Raw genomic sequence first — 24,204 nt, forward strand, 5'->3', positions numbered from 1 at the left:
TACAGACCCTAAGAGAACACAAATGCCAGCCCAGATTACTGTATCCAGCAAAACTCTCAATTAACATTGATGGAGAAACCAAGATATTCCATGACAAAACCAAATTTACACAATATCTTTCTACAAATCCAGCACTACAAAGGATAATAAATGGTAAAGCCCAACATAAGGAGGCAAGCTATACCCTAGAAGAAGCAAGAAACTAATCGTCTTGGCAACAAAACAAAGAGAATGAAAGCACACAAACATAACCTCACATCAAATATGAATATAACGGGAAGCAATAATCACTATTCCTTAATATCTCTCAATATCAATGGCCTCAACTCCCCAATAAAAAGACATAGATTAACAAACTGGATACGCAACGAGGACCCTGCATTCTGCTGCCTACAGGAAACACACCTCAGAGACAAAGACAGACACTACCTCAGAGTGAAAGGCTGGAAAACAACTTTCCAAGCAAATGGTCAGAAGAAGCAAGCTGGAGTAGCCATTCTAATATCAAATAAAATCAATTTCCAACTAAAAGTCATCAAAAAAGATAAGGAAGGACACTTCATATTCATCAAAGGAAAAATCAACCAAGATGAACTCTCAATCCTAAATATCTATGCCCCAAATACAAGGGCACCTACATATGTAAAAGAAACCTTACTAAAGCTCAAAACACACATTGCACCTCACACAATAATAGTGGGAGATTTCAACACCCCACTCTCATCAATGGACAGATCATGGAAACAGAAATTAAGCAGTGATGTAGACAGACTAAGAGAAGTCATGAGCCAAATGGACTTAACGGATATTTATAGAACATTCTATCCTAAAGCAAAAGGATATACCTTCTTCTCAGCTCCTCATGGTACTTTCTCCAAAATTGACCATATAATTGGTCAAAAAATGGGCCTCAACAGGTACAGAAAGATAGAAATAATCCCATGCGTGCTATCGGACCACCACGGCCTAAAACTGGTCTTCAATAACAATAAGGGAAGAATGCCCACATATACGTGGAAATTGAACAATGCTCTACTCAATGATAACCTGGTCAAGGAAGAAATAAAGAAAGAAATTAAAAACTTTTTAGAATTTAATGAAAATGAAGATACAACATACTCAAACTTATGGGACACAATGAAAGCTGTGCTAAGAGGAAAACTCATAGCGCTGAGTGCCTGCAGAAAGAAACAGGAAAGAGCATATGTCAGCAGCTTGACAGCACACCTAAAAGCTCTAGAACAAAAAGAAGCAAATACACCCAGGAGGAGTAGAAGGCAGGAAATAATCAAACTCAGAGCTGAAATCAACCAAGTAGAAACAAAAAGGACCATAGAAAGAATGAACAGAACCAAAAGTTGGTTCTTTGAGAAAATCAACAAGATAGATAAACCCTTAGCCAGACTAACGAGAGGACACAGAGAGTGTGTCCAAATTAACAAAATCAGAAATGAAAAGGGAGACATAACTACAGATTCGGAGGAAAATCAAAAAATCATCAGATCTTACTATAAAAACCTATATTCAACAAAATTTGAAAATCTTCAGGAAATGGACAATTTCCTAGACAGATACCAGGTATCGAAGTTAAATCAGGAACAGATAAACCAGTTAAACAACCCCATAACTCCTAAGGAAATAGAAGCAGTCATTAAAGGTCTCCCAACCAAAAAGAGCCCAGGTCCAGACGGGTTTAGTGCAGAATTCTATCAAACCTTCATAGAAGACCTCATACCAATATTATCCAAACTATTCCACAAAATTGAAACAGATGGAGCCCTACCGAATTCCTTCTACGAAGCCACAATTACTCTTTTACCTAAACCACACAAAGACACAACAAAGAAAGAGAACTTCAGACCAATTTCCCTTATGAATATCGACGCAAAAATACTCAATAAAATTCTGGCAAACCGAATTCAAGAGCACATCAAAACAATCATCCACCATGATCAAGTAGGCTTCATCCCAGGCATGCAGGGATGGTTTAATATACGGAAAACCATCAACGTGATCCATTATATAAACAAACTGAAAGAACAGAACCACATGATCATTTCATTAGACGCTGAGAAAGCATTTGACAAAATTCAACACCCCTTCATGATAAAAGTCCTGGAAAGAATAGGAATTCAAGGCCCATACCTAAACATAGTAAAAGCCATATACAGCAAACCAGTTGCTAACATTAAACTAAATGGAGAGAAACTTGAAGCAATCCCACTAAAATCAGGGACTAGACAAGGCTGCCCACTCTCTCCCTACTTATTCAATATAGTTCTTGAAGTTCTAGCCAGAGCAATCAGACAACAAAAGGAGATCAAAGGGATACAGATCGGAAAAGAAGAGGTCAAAATATCACTATTTGCAGATGACATGATAGTATATTTAAGTGATCCCAAAAGTTCCACCAGAGAACTACTAAAGCTGATAAACAACTTCAGCAAAGTGGCTGGGTATAAAATTAACTCAAATAAATCAGTTGCCTTCCTCTATACAAAAGAGAAACAAGCCGAGAAAGAAATTAGGGAAACGACACCCTTCATAATAGACCCAAATAATATAAAGTACCTCGGTGTGACTTTAACCAAGCAAGTAAAAGATCTGTACAATAAGAACTTCAAGACACTGAGGAAAGAAATTGAAGAAGACCTCAGAAGATGGAAAGATCTCCCATGCTCATGGATTGGCAGGATTAATATGGTAAAAATGGCCATTTTACCAAAAGCAATCTACAGATTCAATGCAATCCCCATCAAAATACCAATCCAATTCTTCAAAGAGTTAGACAGAACAATTTGCAAATTTATCTGGAATAACAAAAAACCCAGGATAGCTAAAGCTATCCTCAACAATAAAAGGACTTCAGGGGGAATCACTATCCCTGAACTCAAGCAATATTACAGAGCAATAGTGATAAAAACTGCATGGTATTGGTACAGAGACAGACAGATAGACCAATGGAATAGAATTGAAGACCCAGAAATGAACCCACACACCTATGGTCACTTGATTTTTGACAAAGGAGCCAAAACCATCCAATGGAAAAAAGATAGTATTTTCAGCAAATGGTGCTGGTTCAACTGGAGGGCAACATGTAGAAGAATGCAGATCGATCCATCCTTATCACCCTGTACAAAGCTTAAGTCCAAGTGGATCAAGGACCTCCACATCAAACCAGACACACTCAAACTAATAGAAGAAAAACTAGGGAAGCATCTGGAACACATGGGCACTGGAAAAAATTTCCTGAACAAAACACCAATGTCTTATGCTCTAAGATCAAGAATCGACAAATGGGATCTCATAAAACTGCAAAGCTTCTGTAAGGCAAAGGACACTGTGGTTAGGACAAAACGGCAACCAACAGATTGGGAAAAGATCTTTACCAATCCTACAACAGATAGAGGCCTTATTTCCAAAATATACAAAGAACTCAAGAAGTTAGACCGCAGGGAAACAAATAACCCTATTAAAAAATGGGGTTCAGAGCTAAACAAAGAATTCACAGCTGAGGAATGCCGAATGGCTGAGAAACACCTAAAGAAATGTTCAACATCTTTAGTCATAAGGGAAATGCAAATCAAAACAACCCTGAGATTTCACCTCACACCAGTGCGATTGGCTAAGATCAAAAACTCAGGTGACAGCAGATGCTGGCGAGGATGTGGAGAAAGAGGAACACTCCTCCATTGTTGGTGGGATTGCAGACTGGTAAAACCATTCTGGAAATCAGTCTGGAGGTTCCTCAGAAAATTGGACATTGAACTGCCTGAGGATCCAGCTATACCTCTCTTGGGCATATACCCAAAAGATGCCTCAACATATAAAAGAGACACGTGCTCCACTATGCTCATCGCAGCCTTATTTATAATAGCCAGAAAATGGAAAGAACCCAGATGCCCTTCAACAGAGGAATGGATACAGAAAATGTGGTACATCTACACAATGGAATATTACTCAGCTATCAAAAACAACGAGTTTATGAAATTCGTAGGCAAATGTTTGGAACTGGAAAATATCATCCTGAGTGAGCTAACCCAATCACAGAAAGACATACATGGTATGCACTCATTGATAAGTGGCTATTAGCCCAAATGCTTGAATTACCCTAGATCCCTAGAACAAACGAAACTCAAGACGGATGATCAAAATGTGAATGCTTCACTCCTTCTTTAAATGAGGAAAAAGAATACCCTTGGCAGGGAAGGGAGAGGCAAAGATTAAAACAGAGACTGAAGGAACACCCATTCAGAGCCTGCCCCACATGTGGCCCATACATATACAGCCACCCAATTAGACAAGATGGATGAAGCAAAGAAGTGCAGACCGACAGGAGCCGGATGTAGATCGCTCCTGAGAGACACAGCCAGAATACAGCAAATATAGAGGCGAATGCCAGCAGCAAACCACTGAACTGAGAATAGGTCCCCTATTGAAGGAATCAGAGAAAGAACTGGAAGAGCTTGAAGGGGCTCGAGACCCCAAAAGTACAACAATGCCAAGCAACCAGAGCTTCCAGGGACTAAGCCACTACCTAAAGACTATACATGGACTGACCCTGGACTCTGACCCCATAGGTAGCAATGAATATCCTAGTAAGAGCACCAGTGGAAGGGGAAGCCCTGGGTCCTGCTAAGACTGAACCCACAGTGAACTAGTCTATGGGGGGAGGGCGGCAATGGGGGGAGGGTTGGGAGGGGAACACCCATAAGGAAGGGGAGGGGGGAGGGGGATGTTTGCCCGGAAACCGGGAAAGGGAATAACACTCGAAATGTATATAAGAAATACTCAAGTTAATAAAAAAAAAAAAAAAAGAAAAAAGAGTTGTTTAACTCAGATAATTTAATTGTATCCTACAATGTAATTTACTTTGAGAACTGGAAAAGGCAGGGAATTATAAACTTTGCTTATTCATGAAACTAACAATAAATTCATGATGGAAAGAAAAAAAAAAGTACAAAGATGCCACCTATCAACTTAGCAAAGTAGCCTGGAACATGGTACTAAAACCACATTAGGGGGCTGGAGAGATGTGGTAAACAACACTGGCTGCTCATCCAGAGTCCCTGCATTCTGTTCCCATCACCCACAAGATAAGCATACATACACACAGTCAAATCATTCAAATACATAAATTAGAAGTAAATAAATCTTTTTTAAAATATCAGAAAAACAGGCCCAAGCATTTAACAAACATATAAAGATGAACAAAGAATGTGATACACTTACCTTTATAACATTCCAATAATGATGACCCCACACACCTGTCATCTGGCCACCCAGTATGTCCCTCAAGAGTTCCACCAACAAAGAACTCCCATTTGTCTCCTGGAGTTCAAACTCAGCATGGTCCTCACTGCTTGATGAGGTCAACTAAATTGTCCAGTCCATGCATTCATCTATCCATCCATCTATCCATCCATTCTGTCTTCTATAAGGACCAATTTCCCAACTTGGCCTCTACTGACTTGCATCTCTATAGTGCAGCAACTCAGTTCTGCAGACGTTGCAGCAGCTCTCCAGTTGGGCTGCTTAATACTTTATCTTACTGTAACCTTCCGAGAGTCTGCATCTACAACAGTTCCCTGCCTCTGATACAGCCCCTTTGAACTCTATGGCATCCTTAGCTCCTTTGCAACCCTTCTGAAACCTATATAGAGAGATATAATTGCCAGAAGATATGTAATGAATGATCTGAGAGTTAATAGTCATAGTTATATTATAATAAAGGACACTGTGTTTTCCCTGACCAGATTCAAAGGGAAGTCAAGACTAATTGGCCATGTGCAAACAATCAATCCAAAGTGGCTTATGATTTAGCTTTCAATAAATGTTAGCACTGTGGAGAGACACAAATATGTCTGTGTTTCTGGCAAAAACCTTACAACCAAAATGATAATATAATAAATCTTAAAAGTGGGAGCTAGAGAGATGATGTTCAAGAGAACATAGATAGGCTTCCAGCATCTGTGCAGTACAACCACCTGTAATATTGATTCCAAGAGATATAAAGCCCTTCTGCCTTCCACGGGCATGCAGATACATGCCCTATACTCAACACAGATACACACATATACACAAATCAAAAGTAAGCTAAATACATAAAGTAAAAATTAACAATTTTTGAACCTTATACAATGCACATATTATTAAAATGCCACCTCATGCCCTATAAATGGGTATAATTATTATGTGTCAGTTTAAAATACAGATATTTTCAGAAGAATAAATCAATCTAACAAAAAATTTAAACGGGCAAAACTAATTTATGGTATTAAATTGCTATGATATGGTATGGGGCAAGAAATGTAGCTCAGTTAATTTGTCTGGCATTTGGGAGGACCTGGTTTCAATACCTAGCATGGAAAAAAAAAGTCGTGTCCTACTTCTGTAGATGAGGTATTGTTTTGGTGAAGCACTGTATGTACAGTAAAAAATGTACTGATGGTAACCATAATGCATTAAATCTCTGTATGCTATATTCAAATTTCTTATAGTTGGATAAATTAAACAAAGCAATTATAGATTCCTAATTAGTTTAAATTTGAACAGATTCCCCACTGTATAGAAAACAAGAAAGAAAAAGCAAGAAAGTAATCTTCTTTCAACAAGCCCAAAAGCAGATAGCCAACAAAGATAGTTCCATCTCTAACAACAAAAGTAACAGAAAGAAACAATCACTTTTTTTTACTATCTCTTAATATCAGTGAACTCCATTCTCCAATAAAAAGACATAGACTAATAGACTGGATATGTAAACAGCACCCAGCATTTTGCTGCATACAGGAAATGCACGTCAGTGACAAAGACAGACACTAACTCAGAGTAAAAGGCTGGAAAAATTTTTCCAAGCAAATGATCCCAAGAAACAAACTAAAGTAGCCATTCTAATATCAAATAAAATCGACTTTCAACCAAAAATTATCAAGACAGACAAGGAAGGGAAAAATCCCTTATATTCTAAGGAAAAATCTAAAAGGATGAACTTTCAGTTCTGAACACCTATGCCACAAATTCAAGGGCATCCCACCCACATTCATAAAAGAAACTTTACTGAAGCTCAACATATATATTACACCACACACACACACACACACACACACACACACACACACACACACACCCCAATCTCATCAATAGACAGATGATGGAAACAGAAACTAAACAGACATAGTGATACTAAAATAAGTTATGAGCCGGATTTAACAAATATCTATAGAACATTTCATCCTAAAACAAAAGAATATACCTTCTTCTCAGAACTTCATGTTACCTTCTCCAAAATTGACTATATAATTGCTAACAAAGCAGGCCTCAACAGATACAAAGAGATTGAAAAAATTTCTTACATCCTATCAGATCACCACAGACTAAGGCTGGTCTTCAAAAACAACAGAAAGCCCACAAACACATGAAAGCTGAACAACACTCTACTCAATGATAAGTTGCTCAAGGAAGAAAGAAAGAAAGAAATTAAAGACTTTTTAGAATTTAATGAAAATGAAGGCACAACATACCCAAAATTATGGGACACAATGAAAGCAGTGCTAAGAGGAAAACTCGTAGCTCTGAGTGTATCAAAAAGAAACAGGAGAGAGCATACACTATCAGCTTGACAGCTCACCTGAAAGCTCTAGAACAAAAAGAAGCAAATACACCAAAGAGGAGTAAAAGGCAGGAAATAATCAAACTCAGAGCTGAAATCAACCAAGTAGAAACAAAAAGAACTATACAAAGAATCAATAAAACCAGGAGCTGGTTCTTTAAGGAAAAACAACAAGATAGATAAACCCTTAGCCAGACTAACCACAGGACACAGAGATAGTATCCAAATTAACAAAATCAGAAATGAAAAGGGAGACATAACAACAGAAACTGAGGAAATTCAAAAAAAATCATCAGATCCTACTACAAAAGCTTATACTCAACAAAACCAGAAAATCTGGATGAAATGGACAATTTTCTAGACAGATACCAGGTTCCAAAGTTAAATCAGGATCAGATAAATCATCTAAACAGTCCCTTATCTCCTAAAGAAATAGAAGCAATCATTAAAAGTCTCCCGACCAAAAAAAAGAAAAAAAAGAAAAAAAAAAGCCCAGTACCAGATGGGTTTAATGCAGAATTCTATCAGCCCTTCTGAGAAAACCTAATACCAATACTCTTCAATCTATTCCACAAAATTGAAACAGATGGAGCACTACCTAATTCCTTCTATGAAGCCGAAACCACACGAAGACCCAACAAAGAAAGAGAACTGAGACCAATTTCCCTTATGAATATCAATGCAAAAATTATCAATAAAATTCTCATAAACCAAATCCAAGAACACATCAAAATGATCATCCATCATGATCAAATAGGCTTTATCCCAGGGATTCGGGGATGGTTCAATATATGGAAAGCCAACAACGTAATCCACTATGTAAACAAACTCAAAGAAAAAAACCACATGATAATCTCATTAGATGCTTCTTGAGAAAGCATTTCACAAAATCCAACACCCTTCATGATAAAAGTCCTGGAAAGATCAGGAATTCAAGGGCCATACCTAAACATAATAAAAGCAATATACAGCAAACCAGTAGCTAACCCCAAACTAAATGGAGAGAAACTTGAAGCAATCCCACTAAAATCAGGGACTAGACAAGGCTGCATGCTCTCTCCCTACCTATTCAATATAGTAATCCAAGTCCTAGCCAGAGGAATAAGACAGCAAAAGGAGGTCAAAAGGATACACATTGGAAAAGAAGAAGTCAAAATACCTCTATTTTCAGATGATATGATAGTATACTTAAGTGACCCCAAAAATTCCAACAGAGAACTCCTAAACCTGATAACTTCACCAAAATGGCTGGTTATAAAATCAACTCAAACAAACCAGTAGCCTTTCTCTAATCAAAGAATAAACAGGCTGAGAAAGAAATTAGGGAAATGACACCATTCCCAATAGTCACAAATAATATAAAATACCTTGGGATGACTCTAATCAAGCAAGTTTAAGATCTCTATGACAAAAATTTCAAGTTTCTAAAGAAAGAAATTGAAAAAGATCTCAGAAGATGGAAAGATCTCCCATGTTCATGGATTGACAGGATTAATATAGTAAAAATGGACATTTTACCAAAAGCAATCTACAGATTCAATGCAATCCCCATCAAAATTTCAACTCAGTTCTTCATAGAGTTAGAAAGAAAAATTTGCAAATTCACTTGGATAACAAAAAAAGGACAGCAAAAGCTATTCTCAACAATAAGAGAACTTCTGGGGGGATCACCATCCCTGACTTCAAGCAGTATTACAGAGCAATAGTCATAAAAACTGTATGGTATTGGTACAGAGACAGGCAGGTAAATCAATGGAATAGAATTGAAGACCCAGAAATGAACCCACACACCTATGGTCACTTGATCTTTGACAAAGAAGCTAAAACCATCCAGTGAAAAAAAATGACAGCATTTTCAATGAATGGTGCTGGTTCAATTGGTGGTCAGCATGTAGAAGAGTGCAAATTGATCCATCCTTATTGCCTTGTACAAAGCTCAAGTCTAAGTGGATCAAGGACCTCCACATAAAACCAGATACACTCAAACTAATAGAAAAGAAAGTAGGGGAAATTTTCCTGAACAAAACACCAATGGCTTATGCTCTTAAGATCAAGAATCAACAAATGGGACCTCATAAAACTGCAAATCTTCTGTAAGGGAAAAGACACTGTCATTAGGACAAAACAGCAACTAACAGATTGGGAAAAGATCTTTAACAATCCTACATCTGATAGAGGGCTAATATCCAAAATATACAAAGAACTCAAGAAGTTAGACTCCAAAGAGTCAAATGACCCTATTTTAAAAATGGGGTACAGAGCTAAACAAAGAATTCTCAGCTGAGCATTATCGAATGGCTGAGAAGTATCTAAAGAAATGTTCAACATCCTTAGTCATCAGGGAACTGCAAATCAAAACACCCCTGAGATTCCACCTCACACCAGTCAGAATGGCTAAGATCAAAAACTCAGGCGACAGCAGGTGCTGGCAAGGATGTGGAGAAAGAAGAACATTCCTCCATTGTTGGGATTGCAGACTGGTACAACCACTCTGGAAATCAGTCTGGAGGTTCCTCAGAAAATTGGACATTGAATTACCTGAGGACCCAGCTATACCACTCCTGGGCATATACCCAAATGATGCTCCAACATATAACAAAGACACATGCTCCACTATGTTCATAACAGCCTTATTTATAATAGCCAGAAGCTGGAAAGAACCCAGATGCCCTTCAACAGAGGAATGGATACAGAAAATGTGGTACATCTACACAGTGGAATATTACTCAGCTATCAAAAACAATGACTTTATGAAATTCATAGGCAAATGGATGGAACTGGAAAATATCATCCTGAGTGAGGTAACCCAATCATAGAAAAACACATGTGGTATGCACTCATTGATAAGCGGCTATTAGCCCTAAAGCTCAAATTACTCAAAATACAACCCACAGTCTCATGGAGCTCAAGACAGGCGACCAAAGTGCGGATGCTTCAGGCCTTCTTAAAAGGGGGAACAAAACTATTCATAGAAGAAAATATGGAGACAAACTTTGGAGCAGAGACTGAAGGAATGGCCATTCAGAGCTGCCCCACCTGAGGATCCAGCCCATATACACACAGCCACCCAACCCAGACACTATTGCTGATGCCAAGAAGTGCAAACTGACAAGCGCCTAATATAGCTGTCTCCTGAGAGGCTCTGCCATAGCCTGACAATATAGAGGTGGGTACTTGCAGCCAACCACTGGGCTGAGAACAGGGTCCCCAATGGAGGAGTTAAGAGAAAGGACTAAGATAGCTGAGGGAGTTTTTGCAACCCCATAGGAAGAACAACAATATCAACCAACCAGACCCCCTAGAGCTCCCAGGGACTAAACCACCAACCAAAGAGTATACATGGAGGGACCCATGGCTTCAGCTGCATAGTAGCAGAGGATAGCCCTTGTGGAGCATCAGTGGGAGGAACGGCCCTTAGTCCTGTGAAGGCTCGATGCCCCAGTGTAGGAGAGGGTGGGGAGGCAGGAGGGAGTGGGTAGGTAGGTGGGGGAGCACCCTCATGGAGGCAGGGGCTAGGGGGATGGGATGGGGATTTTTCAGAGGGAAAACCAGAAAAAGGGATATTTGAAATGTAAATAAAGAAAATATCCAATAAAAAAAACTAACCAGAAAAAAATATGAAAACTAATTACGTGGAAGAAATTATTGTATTGAAATTATAACTCATATTAAAGTGTAGTGCTTTCTTTTAAATGTGCCTCATTCCAGGATTTAGGTCAAAATGTAAAAATTTAAGCTGGATTAAAAATAGTATAAGAAAAATAGAAAGAAATCATCAAAATGTAATGAATAAAAATTTCTAATTTTTGCTTACTTGTAAATTCAGTATTCTTTTTGCAAATTTTAGTGTTCTTTAAATTTCATTTTTTTTAATTTTTTTCTTTAAAATGAATGACATTAAGTATGGTTTCAAATGGAAATACAACAGAAATGTCATGACAGACCATATGCTACACTATTTTATAATACATGAATGTAAACACAGAAAAAAAAAAGAAAGCAAGTCATACAAGGATCATAAAATATATTCTAAAAGGCCACGATTCTGCACATTTCTGCCACCTGTGGAGCCTCCGCCATGATCACCCACTGTAGCATAGAGGCAGTTATCGTAGCTGTATAAAAGAGAGGCTATGACTGTGCTCCAATATAATGTGCCGGCCAACAGTGAATGTCGAATATTGTAATTTTCAACATGTCCTGAAATAATTTTTTGTTATTGAACATTGTAAAGCCATTCTTAGTTTCCCATCTGTACAAAAATAGGCTGTCAGCTGGATTTAGCCTGCAGTTCGTGGTTTGACCTTTGCCCTGAGGTGATGTGCACATAGTCTGTAGTCTGGGTCTATAGACTTGGCCTGTCCTCTCCTTAATCCTTCTCTCACCTTTGTAGGTAGGCAGATATTGTACTGTCTTGTCACCATTCGGAAATTTACTGTCCCGAGGTTTGATGAGGCCAACTGGACAGGTAGGGATGTAGTTAAAATCGTGTTTATACGAGGTGAGTAGATTCATACTCTCTTGACTCGGAACGTATGCGGCAGGCTGGTAGAATTTCACAGGTAACATTTTGTGAAGCCCAAAGTCTCTCCTAGGAGAAGAATAAGCACATGTCATTGGGGTCCTTGCTCATAAATGGACAGTGGTGTCCCCTCGGCTCACATCAACCAACATTCTACTTAATCTCCCTACCTTCTATTTTCCTCTCTTCTACTTTGGACCATGTCACTATAGTTCACTTTTGGTCCATGTTTGACACCTTCGGTGTCCTTGACTCTGCCCCTCAAAGCCACAGAGCCTGCCATTCACCAGGAGCAGCCCCTCTACCTTATTGGTTTTTCTTTCCCCTTTGGTCTAGACCCTGACACCCTTTTCATTTGGACTGCATGACAACCTTCTCCTATCTTCCTTCTTCTGTTCCATTGCTTCAGTGTGTCCAGAATAAATGGTGAATAAGAACTCAGATCAGCTTTGTCTTCCAGATAAAACCCAACTCTGCCGTGCAATTTACAAGTTGTCTCACACCTGTCCCCTGACTTACTCCCCACCCCTACCTACGCCACATGTCAACCACAAGGCTCACTGAGGACAGCTCTTCTGTAGCGAATCTCCTACCTGTCATCCATCCAATCCCTCATGAGGGGTTAGCATCTGTTTTTCAGATACATTCACCTTTCTGTGTTCTCAGGAACCACTACTGATATTTACCTCCTCTACTCAGCCTTACAGAAAACCCAAAAGAGAAAAAATATCATTGAGACACAAAGTCTTCACATCTTCGCTATCTACTGCTGTCAGTGCCACCATTCTGTCAAGCATGGCTCAGTAGTCACTTCCCAAATCATTCCACACTTATGACAGGGTGGCACCTGCCCATCACACTGGACAAACCCAGCAGGGTCAGGCTATACTGCCCACTGCAACAGTCTCCACTGCCTATTTCTCCATAATACCAGTCCCTCCAAAAACAAACTGCTTTTGCCTGAATCCCATTTGTCCAAACAGGACAAGGGAAAAGCAGGGTTTTTCCCTTAAAGGTACTTAAGTGAACAGCCCTGTCAATGGAAGGGAGAGGTTTCCAGACAGGAAACATTGGGTTAAACACTAATAAAACCTACTTCCAGGCTGAAACCTGGGGCAGTGTTACTGAGCCATGCTTGAGTAGCAAGGGTAACACGCTCCACTGTAAACTGTCTTGCATGAATTATACACGGGGTTGTCCATAAACCCAAAGCAGGTCCTGAGCATGCTTGGTGGGATGAAGGAGCGTAGAAGCGTGAGAATTAGTCTCCTTGGGACCGCAAGTGGAAAATGGGAGATGCTTCCGCTGAACTCCTAGAACACCCTCTTGATACATCTTGAAATATATCTTAGTGACAAGAACAACAACTGCAGCCTGGCCCACCTTCCTAGCAGCCTCACCATGGGCTAACAGCGAAGGGAAGCTGAGGGACACCAGCATCCGGAAGTCAATCATATAAATGGGAGTTGTGGAGTGAACAGGCTGACAAGAAGCTAGTAAGAAATCAAGGATCGGGTCCACATTTGTAACCTTCTTAGATTAAGGACCCTCACTTAGCGACTGCTCAACACGCAACCAATCGCAGCAAGACACTAGGAGACACTACTCCTCCGTGAGCTGCATGGACCGATGAAAATGGCTAAAACACCATTTGAAAATCAGTTAACCTGAGAGTTAACTTCCTGCTAAAGTTCATTCTGAAGAGAAAATATCTAACAGGAGCTGAACGTTTCTCCACTCCCTGGAGTAGAGCAGGATGTTGAGGCCACCTTATCTATGTTTAGTGATGGCTAACCAGGCTGTGGTCCCTCTGCACTTCTGAGAAATAACAGAATATACCAATGGCCAGTACTGATGAGCAAAGCAAGTTGTCCAAGCTTGCATGGTAAGGTCTCCCACCCCAGAGCTCGATCACTACCTTACAAAGCCTACTTCTCCTCCAAGATGCCACCTTCCAAGGGTATCCAGACCTGCAGTCTAACAGCTGAAGTGGGCTCAATGCCCATCTACTGTTCACCCACAGAAAGCTGCTAAACAATGCTCACACTCACCAGCTCAGGGACTATCCTCAAGTCCTTCCTCAAAGACAGCAGCAGACACACAAGACAGATGTCATGCTAAGCTTAGGGAAGGGAGTCATTACTGAATCTCCTTACATACAAAAGAATCAAATCCCATTATAAACATGCATCTTCATTTGAATTCATTAACCAGATATAGAAAAGGCAAATAATTAGGGGAGGAGAAGCCTCTCACCTTCAGGAGCATTTTTAAGCTTGAGGTTTGATTCATTTTTTTTCTGGCCCCAAAATAGTCACCATGGCTTGCAAATGAATTTTAGCAAAATGTATGGGTTTCCTCAGTAGATTTTCATGTTGGCAATATTCACTGAAACCTATCACTAGCCACAGGCTAACTGCCTATCCCCAATCTCACATAATCTTACGTCCTGCAAGTTTATTTAAAAAAATATATTTTTATTCTATCCAGAAATTGCTTAAATTTAATAACTTCTTTTTTCAGCATTCAATGGCTTCTCTCTTCCTGTGGTACATTTCCCAATGTTTAGCCTCACTGTGACTATAAATAAAGAGGGGGGAGAAGGAGGTCAAAGATCTCAGTTTTCTTTAGATAGGTAGCTATAAAAGCTACCCAGCCCGGAAAGCCAAGAGTTAAACTAAAATTAAGTACTGGTTAAAGTGGCCCTGCTGGAACGGGAACGTTATAGCAACTTTGTTTCAAATCACTTGGCTAAGTTAAAGAAAGGTGTTGGGCACGAACAGGGGAAAAGGAAAGGGGAAATTACATAATTGCTAACCAAAACCATTTGCCTGCAAGTGGGGAATGGAGAATTTTCACAGGAGCCAAGCAACGTTTACTTTTTTTTAAATAGTTTAATATTTATGCAAATTTCAGAATGTATTATAGTAGCCAGGGAATCAATCATGTTAAAATGTACTCTTCTCCTGGGGTTGGGGGGAGGCTTCCTATTTGCCAAAAGACCTGTCACTCTTTCCCTAAATCGCCTGCTTGAGCTCCTCATCCACAGACCATCTCCTAGCCTGCCCCTAGCCTGCCCCCTAGCCTGACTCTTAGCCTGCCCCTAGCCTGCCCCCTAGCCTGCATCCTAGCCTACCGCTCACCATCTTTCCCCAACCATTTCCTTTCTGCTAGTATTTACATTTACCCCAGTCTCTCCCATATTTTAAAGAAAAAATAAAATATTTTATAATTTTTAAAACAAAATAATTGAGAGAGCCCGTGGGCAGCACCCCGCGAGCAAACTTGAGCCTCGGGACCACAGGTAAGACCAACTTGTCTGCGGCAAGAAAGCTGCCTGGTGAAATCGGGACACAGAGGCAGAATTCCTCTAGGACCGGGCACATCCTGTGTTTACCGGAAGTCGCACACCCGCGGATCCCGGCCCGAAGCAGCTCTCTGCTCCCAAACCCTGTGGGAAAGAGACCTCACGGCCTGGTCAGGTGGGCACTCCTGAGGCTGCAGAGCAGAAGAGACCACCAACACTGCCCACCCCTGCCAACATCCCTGGCCCAAGAGGAAACTGTATAAGGCCTCTGGGCTCCCGTGGGGGAGGGCCCAGGAGCGGCAGGACCCCTGCCTGAGACACCGCCGGAACCTGAAGGAAACAGACCGGATAAACAGTTCTCTGCACCCAAATCCCGTGGGAGGGAGAGCTAAACCCTCAGAGAGGCAGACACGCCTGGGAAACCAGAAGAGACTGCACTCTGCATACACATCTCGGACACCAGAGGAAAACACCAAAGGCCATCTGGAACCCTGGTGCACTGAAGCTCCCGGAAACGGCAGCGCAGGTATTCCTGGTTGCTGCCACTGCAGAGAGCCCGTGGGCAGCACCCCGAGAGCAAACTTGAGCCTCGGGACCACTGGTAAGACCAACCTTTCTGCTGCAAGAAAGCTGCCTGGTGAACTCAAGACACAGGCCCACAGGAACAGCTGAAGACCTGTAGAGAGGAAAAACTACACGCCAGAAAGCAGAACACTCTGTCCCCATAACTGACTGAAAGAGAGGAAAACAGGTCTACAGCACTCCTGACACACAGGCTTATAGGTCAGTCTAGCCACTGTCAGAAATAGCAGAACAAAGTAACACTAGAGATAATCTGATGGCGAGAGGCAAGCACAGGAACCCAAGCAACAGAAACCAAGACTACATGGCATCATCGGAGCCCAATTCTCCCACCAAAACAAACATGGAATATCCAAACACACCAGAAAATCAAGATCTAGTTTCAAAATCATATTTGATCATGATACTGGAGGACTTCAAGAAAGACATGAAGAACTCCCTTAGGGAAAAACAGGAAAACATTAATAAACAAGTAGAAGCCTACAGAGAGGAATCGCAAAAATCCCTGAAAGATTCGTAAAAATCCCTGAAAGAATTCCAGGAAAACACAATCAAACAGTTGAAGGAACTAAAAATGGAAATAGAAGCAATCAAGAAAGAACACATGGAAACAACCCTGGATATAGAAAACCAAAAGAAGAGACAAGGAGCTGTAGATACAAGCCTCACCAACAGAATACAAGAGATGGAAGAGAGAATCTCAGGAGCAGAAGATTCCATAGAAATCATTGACTCAACTGTCAAAGATAATGTAAAGCGGAAAAAGCTACTGGTCCAAAACATACAGGAAATCCAGGACTCAATGAGAAGATCAAACCTAAGGATAATAGGTATAGAAGAGAGTGAAGACTCCCAGCTCAAAGGACCAGTAAATATCTTCAACAAAATCATAGAAGAAAACTTCCCTAACCTAAAAAAAGAGATACCCATAGGCATACAAGAAGCCTACAGAACTCCAAATAGATTGGACCAGAAAAGAAACACCTCCCGTCACATAATTGTCAAAACACCAAACGCACAAAATAAAGAAAGAATATTAAAAGCAGTAAGGGAAAAAGGTCAAGTAACATATAAAGGGAGACCTATCAGAATCACACCAGACTTCTCGCCAGAAACTATGAAGGCCAGAAGATCCTGGACTGATGTCATACAGACCCTAAGAGAACACAAATGCCAGCCCAGGTTACTGTATCCAGCAAAACTCTCAATTAACATTGATGGAGAAACCAAGATATTCCATGACAAAACCAAATTTACACAATATCTTTCTACAAATCCAGCACTACAAAGGATAATAAATGGTAAAGCCCAACATAAGGAGGCAAGCTATACCCTAGAAGAAGCAAGAAACTAATCGTCTTGGCAACAAAACAAAGAGAATGAAAGCACACAAACATAACCTCACATCCAAATATGAATATAAAGGGAAACAATAATCACTATTCCTTAATATCTCTCAACATCAATGGCCTCAACTCCCCAATAAAAAGACATAGATCAACAAACTGGATACGCAACGAGGACCCTGCATTCTGCTGCCTACAGGAAACACACCTCAGAGACAAAGACAGACACTACCTCAGAGTGAAAGGCTGGAAAACAACTTTCCAAGCAAATGGTCAGAAGAAGCAAGCCGGAGTAGCCATTCTAATATCAAATAAAATCAATTTCCAACTAAAAGTCATCAAAAAAGATAAGGAAGGACACTTCATATTCATCAAAGGAAAAATCCACCAAGATGAACTCTCAATCCTAAATATCTATGCCCCAAATACAAGGGCACCTACATACGTAAAAGAAACCTTACTAAAGCTCAAAACACACATTGCACCTCACACAATAATAGTGGGAGATTTCAACACCCCACTCTCATCAATGGACAGATCATGGAAACAGAAATTAAACAGTGATGTCGACAGACTAAGAGAAGTCATGAGCCAAATGGACTTAACGGATATTTATAGAACATTCTATCCTAAAGCAAAAGGATATACCTTCTTCTCAGCTCCTCATGGTACTTTCTCCAAAATTGACCATATAATTGGTCAAAAAACGGGCCTCAACAGGTACAGAAAGATAGAAATAATCCCATGCGTGCTATCGGACCACCACGGCCTAAAACTGGTCTTCAATAACAATAAGGGAAGAATGCCCACATATACGTGGAAATTGAACAATGCTCTACTCAATGATAACCTGGTCAAGGAAGAAATAAAGAAAGAAATTAAAAACTTTTTAGAATTTAATGAAAATGAAGATACAACATACCCAAACTTATGGGACACAATGAAAGCTGTGCTAAGAGGAAAACTCATAGCGCTGAGTGCCTGCAGAAAGAAACAGGAAAGAGCATATGTCAGCAGCTTGACAGCACACCTAAAAGCTCTAGAACAAAAAGAAGCAAATACACCCAGGAGGAGTAGAAGGCAGGAAATAATCAAACTCAGAGCTGAAATCAACCAAGTAGAAACAAAAAGGACCATAGAAAGAATCAACAGAACCAAAAGTTGGTTCTTTGAGAAAATCAACAAGATAGATAAACCCTTAGCCAGACTAACGAGAGGACACAGAGAGTGCGTCCAAATTAACAAAATCAGAAATGAAAAAGGAGACATAACTACAGATTCAGAGGAAATTCAAAAAATCATCAGATCTTACTATAAAAACCTATATTCAACAAAACTTGAAAATCTTCAGGAAATGGACAATTTCCTAGACAGATACCAGGTATCGAAGTTAAATCAGGAACAGATAAACCAGTTAAACAACCCCATAACTCCTAAGGAAATAGAAGCAGTCATTAAAGGTCTCCCAACCAAAAAGAGCCCAGGTCCAGACGGGTTTAGTGCAGAATTCTATCAAACCTTCATCGAAGACCTCATACCAATATTATCCAAACTATTCCACAAAATTGAAACAGATGGATCACTACCGAATACCTTCTATGAAGCCACAATTACTCTTATACCTAAACCACACAAAGACACAACAAAGAAAGAGAACTTCAGACCAATTTCCCTTATGAATATCGACGCAAAAATACTCAACAAAATTCTGGCAAACCGAATGCAAGAGCACATCAAAACAATCATCCACCATGACCAGGTAGGCTTCATCCCAGGCATGCAGGGATGGTTTAATATACTGAAAACCATCAACGTGATCCATTATATAAACAAACTGAAAGAACAAAACCACATGATCATTTCATTAGACGCTGAGAAAGCATTTGACAAAATTCAACACCCCTTCATGATAAAAGTCCTGGAAAGAATAGGAATTCAAGGCCCATACCTGAACATAGTAAAAGCCATATACAGCAAACCAGTTGCTAACATTAAACTAAATGGAGAGAAACTTGAAGCAATCCCACTAAAATCAGGGACTAGACAAGGCTGCCCACTCTCTCCCTACTTATTCAATATAGTTCTTGAAGTTCTAGCCAGAGCAATCAGACAACAAAAGGAGGTCAAGGGGATACAGATTGGAAAAGAAGAAGTCAAAATATCACTATTTGCAGATGATATGATAGTATATTTAAGTGATCCCAAAAGTTCCACCAGAGAACTACTAAAGCTGATAAACAACTTCAGCAAAGTGGCTGGGTATAAAATTAACTCAAATAAATCAGTTGCCTTCCTCTATACAAAAGAGAAACAAGCCGAGAAAGAAATTAGGGAAACGACACCCTTCATAATAGACCCAAATAATATAAAGTACCTCGGTGTGACTTTAACCAAGCAAGTAAAAGATCTGTACAATAAGAACTTCAAGACACTGAAGAAGGAAATTGAAGAAGACCTCAGAAGATGGAAAGATCTTCTGAAGGTATTCGGTAGTGATCCATGCTCATGGATTGGCAGGATTAATATAGTAAAAATGGCCATTTTACCAAAAGCGATCTACAGATTCAATGCAATCCCCATCAAAATACCAATCCAATTCTTCAAAGAGTTAGACAGAACAATTTGCAAATTCATCTGGAATAACAAAAAACCCAGGATAGCTAAAGCTATCCTCAACAATAAAAGGACTTCAGGGGGAATCACTATCCCTGAACTCAAGCAGTATTACAGAGCAATAGTGATAAAAACTGCATGGTATTGGTACAGAGACAGACAGATAGACCAATGGAATAGAATTGAAGACCCAGAAATGAACCCACATACCTATGGGCACTTGATTTTTGACAAAGGAGCCAAAACCATCCAATGGAAAAAAGATAGCATTTTCAGCAAATGGTGCTGGTTCAACTGGAGGTCAACATGTAGAAGAATGCAGATCGATCCATGCTTATCACCCTGTACAAAGCTTAAGTCCAAGTGGATCAAGGACCTCCACATCAAACCAGACACACTCAAACTAATAGAAGAAAAACCAGGGAAGCATCTGGAACACATGGGCACTGGAAAAAATTTCCTGAACAAAACACCAATGGCTTACACTCCAAGATCAAGAATCGACAAATGGGATCTCATAAAACTGCAAAGCTTCTGTAAGGCAAAGGACACTGTGGTTAGGACAAAACGGCAACCAACAGATTGGGAAAAGATCTTTACCAATCCTACAACAGATAGAGGCCTTATATCCAAAATATACAAAGAACTCAAGAAGTTAGACCGCAGGGAAACAAATAACCCTATTAAAAAATGGGGCTCAGAGCTAAACAAAGAATTCACAGCTGAGGAATGCCGAATGGCTGAGAAACACCTAAAGAAATGTTCAACATCTTTAGTCATAAGGGAAATGCAAATCAAAACAACCCTGAGATTTCACCTCACACCAGTGAGAATGGCTAAGATCAAAAACTCAGGGGACAGCAGATGCTGGCGAGGATGTGGAGAAAGAGGAACACTCCTCCATTGTTGGTGAGATTGCAAACTGGTACAACCATTCTGGAAATCAGTCTGGAGGATCCTCAGAAAATTGGACATTGAACTGCCTGAGGATCCAGCTATACCTCTCTTGGGCATATACCCAAAAGATGCCCCAACATATAAAAAAGACACGTGCTCCACTATGTTCATTGCAGCATTATTTATAATAGCCAGAAACTGGAAAGAACCCAGATGCCCTTCAACAGAGGAATGGATACAGAAAATGTGGTACATCTACACAATGGAATACTACTCAGCTATCAAAAACAACGACTTTATGAAATTCGTAGGCAAATGGTTGGAACTGGAAAACATCATCCTGAGTGAGCTAACCCAATCACAGAAAGTCATACATGGTATGCACTCATTGAGAAGTGGCTATTAGCCCAAATGCTTGAATTACCCTAGATGCCTAGATCAAATGAAACTCAAGACGGATGATCAAAACGTGAATGCTTCACTCCTTCTTTAAAAGGGGAACAAGAATACCCTTGGCAGGGAAGGGAGAGGCAAAGATTAAAACAGAGACTGAAGGAACACCCATTCAGAGCCTGCCCCACATGTGGCCCATACATATACAGCCACCCAATTAGACAAGATGGATGAAGCAAAGAAGTGCAGACCGACAGGAGCCGGATGTAGATCGCTCCTGAGAGACACAGCCAGAATACAGCAAATACAGAGGCGAATACCAGCAGCATACCACTGAACTGAGAATAGAACCCCCGTTGAAGGAATCAGAGAAAGAACTGGAAGAGCTTGAAGGGGCTCGAGACCCCATATGTACAACAATGCCAAGCAACCAGAGCTTCCAGGGACTAAGCCACTAACTAAAGACTATACATGGACTGACCCTGGACTCTGACCTCATAGGTAGCAATGAATATCCTAGTAAGAGCACCAGTGGAAGGGGAAGCCCTGGGTCCTGCTAAGACTGAACCCCCAGTGAACTAGACTGGTGGGGGGAGGGCGGCAATGGGGGGAGGGTTGGGAGGGGAACACCCATAAGGAAGGGGAGGGGGGAGGGGGATGTTTGCCCGGATACCGGGAAAGGGAATAACACTTGAAATGTATATAAGAAATACTCAAGTTAATAAAAAAAAAATATTAAAAAAAAAGAAAGAAAAAAAACAAAATAATTTACACATTTTAAAAATACACACAGAGAACCTCTTCTCTTAGGAGCCTCCCCTCATCCCCTCTCCTCTAGAAAGGGTCTACATGACGTCCCTCTTCCCACACATTCCCCAACTATTAGAAAGACTCTACTGCGTGTACTAGCCAAGGCATCTCGGAGCCAATCTATATGTCTCTCATCATTAGCCTACGACATAGATAAGTTAGCCATGGTGTCTATCCTCAGATTCGTGGTTTAGTATCTCTCTCTCCTTGTCCTCAGTTAGCCCTCTTCTCATGACTTGTCCTCGTTTAACTATCTCGTTTTTTGTCCAGGTTGGGAGGTCTTTGTCTTGTTTATTTTGATATTTCCATATGTAATTTTCAAACTTCCCCAGGTCAAAAAACACTTTCTAAGGAAGCCATTATGTCATCCGAGGCAGGTTTGGAAAGCTTTTTCCAAAACACTGAGAAAGATTCCTCAGCAGAACTACAAAGCTTGATCCCAGCATCATCCCTGAAGCCAGTAGGTGCTAGTACAACTACCCAGAGTTCAAGTTACTCAGTAATATCTCCCCTACGTTCTCAGCTCCTCAAGTCCTGCCTAGGTAGAAGCTGACATCTGTCCTTGTTCCACATAGCCTAGAAGAAATCATGTTTAAACTACTTGAAGGGACTAGAGTGGGTCCAGCCAATGGGTTTCTGGGGCCACACCAGCAGGTGAGAGAAGAAATGGCTGAGAGAAGAAATGGCTGAGAGAAGACTGGCTGAGTCTTTGCTCCTCCGTTTCCATGAACTACTTGTGAGTCACAACTTCAGCCCAAAGGCAGTCACCAGCCTGGGCCAGATTCTTTCTGTTCAGTAAGAAAACAGAAAAGCAAAATGAAGCAATCTTGGAAAGGAAGGGGCTAAAGCCAAAGTTCTGTACATTGCTGGGCCTCGATCCCCTGCTCGCCTCACACACCAGAAGCAGGCTTCTGAATTGAAGTGGAATTTGGGCTGCCACCCAAGACATGGAGTTCACACTTCGAGCCTCGAGTCAATTACCTGTCCAATAAACAAACAAATGCAAATGCTTTCCAGAAGAACGTAAAAAGGGAGACAATCCAAAGTCTCCAAACACAACATTCACAACGCTGTCCAGAACCAGTTCTTGATGCCCTGCAGGAAAAACGTGGCTCAAGCAGGCCAGGCGCTGAACCTAGCGAAGATCTGGAAGCAGCTATTTTCACTACGCTTCATGAGAAAGGGTGAAGCAAGGGCATTATAAGCTATAATAAACTAAGAGCTAGAAAATGAAACAAAAGAAATAAAAACTAGTATCCAGGGAAGTCCCACACCCGCGGATCCCGGCCCGCAGCAGCTCTCTGCTCCCAGACCCGGTGAGAGAGAGACCCAACCGCCTGGTCAGGTGGGCACTCCTGAGGCTGCAGAGCGGAAAAGACCACCAACACTGCTCACCCCTGCCCACATCCCTGGCCCAAGAGGAAACTGTATAAGGCCTCTGGGCTCCCGTGGGGGAGGGCCCAGGAGCGGCAGGACTTCTGCGCCTGAGACACCGCCGGAACCTGAAAGAAACAGACGGGATAAACAGTTCTCTGCACGCAAATCCCGTGGGAGGGAGAGCTAAACCTTCAGAGAGGCAGACAAGCCTGGGAAACCAGAAGAGACTGCTCCCTGCACACACATCTCGGACGCCAGAGGAAAAAGCCAAAGACCATCTGGAACCCTGGTGCACTGAAGCTCCCGGAAGGGGCGGCACAGGTCTTCCTGGTTGCTGCCGCTGCAGAGAGCCCCTGGGCAGCACCCCACGAGCGAACCTGAGCCTCGGGACCACAGGTAAGACCAAATTTTCTGCTGCAAGAAAGCTGCCTGGTGAACTCAAGACACAGGCCCACAAGAACAGCTGAAGACTTGTAGAGAGGAAAAACTACACGCCGGAAAGCAGAACACACTGTCCCCATAACTGACTGAAAGAGAGGAAAACAGGTCTACAGCACTCCTGACACACAGGCTTATAGGTCAGTCTAGCCACTGTCAGAAATAGCAGAACAAAGTAACACTAGAGATAATCTGATGGCGAGAGGCAAGCGCAGGAACCCAAGCAACAGAAACCAAGACTGCATGCCATCATCGGAGCCCAATTCTCCCGCCAAAACAAACATGGAATATCCAAACACACCAGAAAAGC

The 24,204-nt window shown here is 41.1% G+C and overlaps 1 protein-coding gene across 1 annotated transcript in view; it reads right to left on the minus strand.

The window, feature by feature from the left end:
* Positions 1-24,204, minus strand: part of Saxo1 (stabilizer of axonemal microtubules 1) — a 156,350-nt gene that overhangs the window by 49,441 nt on the left and 82,705 nt on the right. Inside the window, exon 3 of the mRNA XM_006238373.5 lies at positions 11,995-12,200. Within this exon, the coding sequence (XP_006238435.1) occupies positions 11,995-12,200 (206 nt within the window). The remainder of the gene's footprint in view (positions 1-11,994; positions 12,201-24,204) is intronic.

The sequence above is a fragment of the Rattus norvegicus genome, chromosome 5 (assembly GCF_036323735.1).
Source record: "Rattus norvegicus strain BN/NHsdMcwi chromosome 5, GRCr8, whole genome shotgun sequence".
Lineage (NCBI taxonomy): Eukaryota > Metazoa > Chordata > Mammalia > Rodentia > Muridae > Rattus > Rattus norvegicus.